At 37.8% G+C, this 8444-nt stretch overlaps 1 protein-coding gene across 1 annotated transcript; it reads right to left on the reverse strand.

The window, feature by feature from the left end:
* Nucleotides 1–6856: 6856 nt before the first annotated feature.
* Nucleotides 6857–8107, reverse strand: LOC120271805 (probable protein phosphatase 2C 28). The gene is made up of 5 exons (XM_039278476.1): nt 7868–8107; nt 7494–7731; nt 7294–7409; nt 6979–7050; nt 6857–6886 (listed from the first exon to the last, which is right to left on the reverse strand). The coding sequence occupies exons 1-5, from the start codon at nt 8105–8107 to the stop codon at nt 6857–6859; spliced, it is 696 nt and encodes a 231-aa protein (XP_039134410.1).
* Between the last annotated feature and the right edge of the window lie 337 nt (nt 8108–8444).

Here is an 8444-nt window from a genome sequence, read left to right on the forward strand (position 1 = left end):
TATCTTCTTATGGTAACCCTATGCAAGCGTTCACCCACTTGGTTGCCCGCACTCGCTGTAATATTAACGGTTGGAAGGCCAATGATTTCAATTCTCTTGACTCTGATATTAATAAAACTGAAACTGATATTTTATCCTTTGAGATGTCAGAATATGATACGACTACTAACTATCCCCAACTCCTTGAGATGTATGCCAAGTATGCAGCGCTTTAATGGCAAATTTCAACAGTTTGGGCGCAACACACTCGGCTGATTTGGGCAAGTGAGGAAGATCAAAACTCCAGTTTCTTCCACAATAGTGTTCACATCCGTAAGCTTTTTAATTTCATTTCGCAAATTTCTGACGTGCATGGTAATATTTGTAGTGATCATTCGAGTATAGAGCAAGCTTTTCTGGATTTTTACTCTTGTTTATGGTCTAATTCTTCCTATGACAATTATTCGATATTTTACACGCCTTGCCAGATGATCTCCCTAAACTCTCTCCTGTCATGTGTGATCTTATTAACAGGGAAGTTACCCGTGAGGAAATCTATAAGGCGGTTTTAGATGTTTCTTCGGGTAAAAGCCCGAGTCTTGATGAACTCAATGCTGAATTTTATCGTTTTTACTGGACAGAGGTTAGGGATCATCTGGTGTCTGCTGTCCAATTTTTTTCTCCAGTTCTATTTTGCCTTCTGCTTGGGGTAAGAAGCACATTGTTCTTGTCCCTAAGAAGGATAATCCGCGTTTGATTTTAGATGTATCTCTTTGTTTAATGTCTTCTATAAAGTTATCTCCAAAATCCTTGCTAACCGGTTTAAGGTTTGCCTCCCTCAGCTTATTGGTAGGGAGCAAGCGGAGTTTGTCTCTGCCCATTGTCCCTTGGATAACATTATTACTTTGCAACAAGTTGTTCACTCGCTCGATAATGACATCAATAAACACCCCACCCCCGCGGATGTTAGTCAAAGTAGATATTGAAAATGCCTATGACACTATCAGCTAGGCTACAATTCTCGCCACCTTAGCCAAGATGAATTTCCCTTCTAATTGGATTTCCTGTATTAAGGCCTTTCTTAGCTCTTCTTCCTTTTCTTTGTTAATTAATGGTATTCCTTCGCCTTGGATTAGGTCTACTAGAGGTATTAGACAAGGTGACCCTATATCTTCGTACCTTTTTATTCTTGTTTCTCAAAACCTTACCTCTATGCTTAATTTTACCTTGAGACAAAACTCGGTCCCTGGTTTTAATCCTAATTTGAGGAGTAACTTCAACCATCTTATGTATGCTAACGACCTTATTCTTGTCTCTCATGCTTCTAGGAGGGTTGCCTGGAATATTAATCTCTACCTTTCCATTTATGGCAAACTTACTGGTCAAACCCCTAACCTCTCCAAGTCTGTGGCCTATTTTCTGTCTTGGTTCAACAAGCGGGTTTCCAAGAGTATTTGTTCCATCCTTGCCTTTCACACTGCTTTTTTTCCTATCAATTACCTTGGGATCCTGGTGTCTCCTAAAAGGGTGGCAAAATCTGTGTTTAATTCCATGATTGCTAAGATCCAGCACTTGTGCTCGCGTTGGAAAAATTTACATCTTTATAAAGCTGCCAAGGTTGTTCTTATAAATTCTTCACTTATGTCTGTCCCCAATTACTATTTATCAGTTTTTCCTATTTATGACTCTGTTCTTCAGGAAATTAATAGAATCTCTAGGGGTTTTTTTTTGGCATAAAGGTGGAGATAGAAAAGGTATCCATGCCGTTGCTTGGGATGATCTTACCGAATCTAAACCTGAGGGGGGTTTAGCCATTAGGAACCTTTTCCTTGCAAAGCATTCTTTGATGGCCAAACATATCCTCAAATACATGAATAATGACAATTTCATTTGGGTTGACATCCTACACTTTAAATATGGTGCCCTTAATTTTTGGAGGAATTCTGTTCCTGTTGGTTGTTCTTGGTTCTTCAGGGGTCTTTGTAACGCTGCCTTTAAGCTGAGGGCTTTCCTTTGGCTTAATTTCATTAATCCAGCTCAGACCTCTTTTTTTGTTTGATAATTGGTGCTCGAGTATTCCTCTTGCTTTGAATCCAACTTATGTCAACATGAATATTGATTTGGAAACTTCTTGTATCTCTAATTTTATTGTTAATGGTTGTTGGGATTTTTCCAAATTGGGTTTTCTATTTGGTGATAATTTGGATTTCATCATCCCGAGACTTGGCACCATTGCATCCAATGTTGTGAATCGTTGGATGTGGTTTCCTAAGTCCCAAAGTACTAACATCTCCTCAATGGTGTACAAATGTTTGAATGAGAAAATAGATTCTGATAATGGCTGGAAGGGTTGGAAAATCATCTGGACATTAAAAGTGGTTCCTCGAGCCAAACATTTTTTGTGGCTGCTTTTTAAAGGAAGGATCTCTACTTCGGAGTTCCTTTATTCTCTTAACTTGGGGCCTAGGAATCTTTGTACATTGTGTGGTTTGGAATATGAAACAATTGATCATTTGATTGGTTCCTGCCAGTATGCTCAAACAGTGTAGTCGCTGGTTAGCAATGATACAGGTGTATCTATTAATTTTGTTGAAGGTTACATACTCCTTATATATTAAATCTTCTATTGCTGCATCTACTTGGTTTTTATGGAAAGCTCACTATGATAAAATCTTTCGTAATATCAATGTGAATTGCTAATCAATTGTCTGCAGGGCTATTACTAGTGTGGCTAACTTTTTCAATGCATCTTGGCCTCTTACGAGCAAGCGCTTAATTCAAAATAATTTCTCTAATACAGATGGGCCTTTCTTGTTCATTTCAAACTCTTGGAATCAAGATGGGGAGGTAAGTGGGGCTAGTTTCTTTCTTTGTAATTCTAACTATCAGGTTTTGTTGGCAGGAGCTTGCCCCTTGGTTGCGGATTCGAGCATGGAAGCAGAGCTAAAGACGATCAACATCGCTATCCTTGCTATTTTGGATAACGGCTTTCATCTGAGAGATCTCTTCATCAATATTGCTGATGTTTATAATGCTCTTAATGCTAATATAACTTCCCACAACTGGCATTTAAATCAATGGATCCCTGAGGCTAGGCAAAATATTCTAAAGGCAGGCAGCCCCTTCATCCATGAAATTCCTAAATCTTGGTCTTCACCAGCAATCGCTTTAGCTTCCTTTGGTGCCAATCTTCATGCATTAACTTTGTACTTCCAAGTTCCGAGGTCGTGACCTCCCCAATTGGATTATGAAAGGTCTTTGTACTGCTGGATTTGTCTTCTAGGTCTTGTTGTCTGTTTTAGCTTCTAGCTTTTCCTTAGTGTGTTTCGTTAGTTCTTCTTCTTTTTTTTTTTTATTAATAAATAGCCTCTCGGCTCCTTTACTTCAAAAAAAAAATGAAGCATGACTGAATTCTGTGAAAAACTATGTTCTTTTTTTCTTTACTTTTCTACATATACCTGGAGAATGGAACATCAAATATCTACTATTCTGAATCTTTTGGAAGCTGCTAGATGGCCTTTGGTTCATATTATTCCTCATCAATGGTTGAAGCCGGCCTCTATGCTTGCCACTCATGCTGCCAATCTGCACATAATTACACTTTTCCATGTTGGTCACGAACTCCCGAAGTGGATCATGAAATGTTAAAACTTAGATGGTTTTACTTTCTAGTTTTTCCTTGTTTGTGTAGCTTGGTTCCGTGTTTTTTCTTTTATTTTCTTTGATCTTGATTTTGTAAGTTCTCCTCTTTTCAATAAAAGCTTCTTAGCTCCTTTTTAAAAAAAAATTTAAAAAAAAAACAATTTAGTGAGACAATAGATTGGCAGTGCACCTAGGTATTTGTGGCCGGATGATTTTGTTGCCAGTCGTCACCCAGATGGGACAATCAGGGAGCTTGCTTATTTATTAGAGAGACCGCCCTTCAGTGATAATATGGATCTGTGACACATAAGGGATTCAATAAGAGCCACTAGTGATTCTCGGTTTGATCAGAAACATTGGTGTCTTTCTGCTAATGGGATCTTCTCAGTTAAATCTTTCTATAACTTCATTATCGATGGTGGATTGAGATGCCCGATTGCAAAGTTCTGTTGGAGTAGTTGGTGCCCAAGGAAAGTTAATCTATTTAATTGCCTGGCGTGGAAGAACAAAATTCTCTCCCAGGTTAATCTTGCAAAGCGTCGATGCAATCGTCTACCTACGGCAACATTTGTGTTATGTTATTTAGATTGGAGTCTACTGATCACTTGTTCGTACATTGCACTTTTGCTAGGCAGGTGTGGGCCTTCTTTGGGAGAATGCTGCAGCTGCCAGGCCCTCCCGTGTCCTTGACTTTGGTCTGGAGTAGTTGGAGATATTCGTTAGTGCCTTCGCTTAGAGTTATAGGGGACCTAGTTGCTAAGGCAGTTATGTGGAATATTTGGCTTGCTCGAAATGATTGCATTTTTAATGCCTCTGTGATTCCTGTTTACTCTCTATGTGTTAAGATTAATCATATGTTGTTATCCTGGTTCTCAGCGGCTCTTGATGGTGTTAAGGAGAAGATGGAGGGATCTATGTCGATTGTGCGACAGAGCTTGGAGTTTTCTGACGCAGTTGCAGAGGAGACTGGGGAGGAGCCATCCTCCGAGGCGATTGTGGATCACAGTGCTGACTAGTGGGCTCCTGGTGTGGCCTTAATGGCCTTGTGGAGACGGTTTGTCTCCTTTTGTTTTTTGTATTTTGTGTTTGGTGTTCCACAACTAGTGGGCTTCTTTGTTTTTTGTTGTTGTTCTATCCTTTTTGCTAATAGATGTGGTTTATCCACCTTTTCAAAATCCTTTCAATCCTATCATTGTATTCATTCATCAAAAGTTATACATGTAAAATGAGAAATAGGTGTACATGTCATAATGACGACTGAAACCAGATACCAGTGCACTTATTATGGTCTGCAGCTTGGCAATTTTTAATCTGATAGTGAGAACGAGTTACCATATTGAATACAGAACAATCTGTGTTTCCGCTCATTCCAATGAATATCATATCTCTACTCTCGCCGGACGGAGGGGGCATGGACATTCCTGCCTTGGTTGAGACAACAAAAACATTATTACCGTTAAAATTAAAATCCTGTATCCATAAGACATCATCTAACTCATCATCTTTAATGATCTCAAACCATGATACTATTTGTGGAAATCCAAGTCCAACGTCCACATAGAGAAGATGCGCTTCATGTACCAGCAGACTAACCGTCTGCGGTGTATCAAAAATAAGGTAGGAGTGCAATGTTGGTTCATCAAAGTGAATGTCGCAAGCATATAGATAGCCATCCCTGTTGAACCACCATAATCTGCTATCGTGAATAACGGGACTGTAGATATCGGAGTCACTGCGGACATGAAGTATCATACTAAGCCATTCTTCGCTTTGGGAAAGTAACCTATGTAATTGTACTTGTGCTTCACGATCAGTAGCTCCAGGAACTTTCCCAAGAATGTAAATCGTATGATCAGCACTCATGGTTGCTGCATTAATCCACAAATCAGGATTTGGGCAAGGTAATACCCTCTCAGCGTCTGTATAAGGATTGTATAAAGATATTGTAGTTCCTGATTGAAACAATAGCCAGCCATGAGCTGATCCTATTACAGTCCCCAGGATTCGTAAACGGCGTAGACCTAGTGTACCCTCAAATGGTTTAAAAAACTCTGTGTCTCCAAATTCCTTAGCCCAAATCAATAAGGTAGGACTCAATTCTTCAAAAATCTCTTGGTTCCTTATTTCAAAATTCCTGGGCTTGATAGGTCTGTTTTCCTGCATATAATAATGCAACGATCACACAATAAATAACAGTCATCACTTAGGTAACGGCATGGCTTTAATAACACTGTGTATATATGGTAACTAATACTGTACATAAAAAACAAAAAAAAACATAAAGGCAACTTCAACTAACCCAATCTGCGAAGATGAACTTCCCCTTTTGGTTGGCCTTTCTGCTGCCGGGCTCTAAAAAATAATAATAATAAAATATAACTTTAAAATTCTGTTTTTCTAGACCTGAAGTAGGCTTGCATTTAATTTTTTATAAAACAACTCACCAGTCCAGTCAATCTTGGCCTTTTGACAATTAGGATCTGGCAGTATGAAACCCAACAGTCTCGCTCTAAGTTCCTATATATAAACATTTAACATTCATAAGTAGGATGGCTAGGCACATTAATTATTCTAATATATCTTGTGTCGGAAAGAAATAATGAACCATGATGATATGGTTTCCAAATTCTACAATAAAATATGAATAATACCTCCCAGATTCCATCAGTAGCTAATATCTGTTCTCTGGGAGATTGAAATTTAAAATGCAGCAAATCTGAAAAACCTTTGAGTCAGTAATTGTGTTTGAGAGAAGAACATATTAAGAGATACACAGATATTAATTTATGAACCTGATACGCTAGGCCTGTTATTTCCAGTAATTTCAGAAGCATTTCCACCATTGGATACCAGCACAGCCATGTAGTTCACCCTGCCTGCTGCAATGAACTTCTTGTTCTTCACAGTCATCATCAAAGCAAAACCTCCATTGAAATCAGTTCCTTCTGCAATGTCTTCATACATCCTCCTTCTTGAAGAACTAATCATAATATTGTTCAATATCCTTACACTTTTCCTCCAGAACTCTTTCTGTACATATCCAAAGATATGAAATCACAACTGGTTCGCTAATCAATTAAATGACTAATTACTGTTACTACTTTGTATAATCAAAACAGGAAGCAGAGAATTCAATTAATATGATAATATCCATTGTCTAATAATTACTGCAGTGAATCTATTGTCCGCCAATTGTGAGTTAAGATAAGTCTCAGTTTCACGTCCAGCGTTTGGATCAAAAACTCCATGCAACATGACCAGTGAGCTTTCAACATTCTTTTTCCACATCAGAACAGAGCCAATGTATTGTTCGTCATTTGATGGAATTGCATGTCCAAGCTCGTATTTCTCCATCACCCACTCCTCCAAAGCAGTCTTCAAACGATTGAGTACTTTTGCCATCTTGATCTTCTGCATTTCAGACTTTAACTAAAACAGTTCAGTTAAAAAAGAACAAAAGAAAAGCCATTGAATCAAGAACAACCAGATCTTCTAATCATCAGAACAAGAACTTCAATCAAAACAGCAAGATTTACAAAGAACCAAAACTATCATTAATGTGTTTTCAAGAAGAAAAGAAGGAAGACAAGTATGCATGCATTATTCTAAGAATGAATAATACTTTTGATATCACTGATTCCATCACTAGCTTATATCACTAGCTAATAGTACCTGCCAGATTCCATCACTAGCTAATATCACTGATTCACCATTTGCAGGCTTCACCCTCTTGATAATCATACCCAAGTTCAGATCTCTGGGAGATTGAAATTTAAAATGCAGCAAATCTGAAAAACATTTGAGTCAGTATAATTGTGTTTGAGAGAAGTACATATTATAAGAGATGCATGCACAGATATTAATCTATTAACCTGAAACGGTAGGCCTGTTATTTCCAGTAATTTGTGAGGCATTACCACCTTTGGACACAAGCACAGCCTTGTAGTTCCCCCTGTCTGCTGCAATGAACTTCTTGTTCCTCACATTAAGCATCAATGCAAAACCTCCATTGTCATCACCTCCCTCTACATTGTCTTTATGCATCTTCCTTCTTGAAGAACTAATCATAACATTCTTCAATATCCTTTCACTATTCCTCCAGAACTCTTTCTGTATATCCAAAGATATGAGATCAAAACCAGATCGTTAATCAATTAATTGATTAATAACTGTTACTATTTTGTATAATCAAGACAGGAAACAGAGAATTCAATTAATATGATAATATCCATTGTCTAATAATTACTGCAGTGAATATCTTGTCCGCAAGTTGTGAGTTAAGATAAGTCTCAATTTCACGTCCAGCGTTTGAATCAAAAACTCCATGCAGTGAGCTTTCAACGTTCTTTTTCCACATCAGAACAGAACCAATGTATTGTTCGTCATTTGATGGAATTGCATGTCCAATCTCGTATTTCTCCATCATCCACTCCTCCAAAGCAGTCGTCAAATGATTGAGTACTTTTGCCGTCTTGATCTTCTGCATTTCAGACTTTAACTCATACAGTTCAGTTAAAAAAGAACAAAAGAAAAGCCATTGAATCAAGAACAACCAGATCTTCTAATCATCAGAACAAGAACTTCAATCAAAACAGCAAGATTTATAAAGAACCAAAACTAACATTAATGTGTTTTCAAGAAGAAAAGAAGAAAAGAAGGAAGACAAGCATGCATGCGTTATTCTCATTATAAACCTTTAGCTAACACAATATCACATTATTGTGATATTGAGAACAAGAACTTCAATCATAAGTACAGCAACATTTACAGAGAACCAAAGCTGGCATTAATGTGTTAATTTCAAGCCAAAAAGAAGAAGAAGA

This window comes from Dioscorea cayenensis, chromosome 11 (genome assembly GCF_009730915.1).
Source record: "Dioscorea cayenensis subsp. rotundata cultivar TDr96_F1 chromosome 11, TDr96_F1_v2_PseudoChromosome.rev07_lg8_w22 25.fasta, whole genome shotgun sequence".
NCBI lineage: Eukaryota > Viridiplantae > Streptophyta > Magnoliopsida > Dioscoreales > Dioscoreaceae > Dioscorea > Dioscorea cayenensis.

Excerpts from the sequence above, each read along its gene's own strand:
- LOC120271805 (XM_039278476.1), bottom strand. The coding sequence starts at position 8,107 with ATGCAGAAGATCAAGACGGCAAAAGTACTCAATCATTTGACGACTGCT. Across the intron at positions 7,732-7,867 it reads CGGACAAGATATTCACTGCA|AAAGAGTTCTGGAGGAATAG; the intron begins GTAATTATTAGA and ends TTGGATATACAG. Across the intron at positions 6,887-6,978 it reads AGACTGCTTTGGAGGAGTGG|CTCACTGGTCATGTTGCATG; the intron begins GTGATGGAGAAA and ends GAATGTTGAAAG.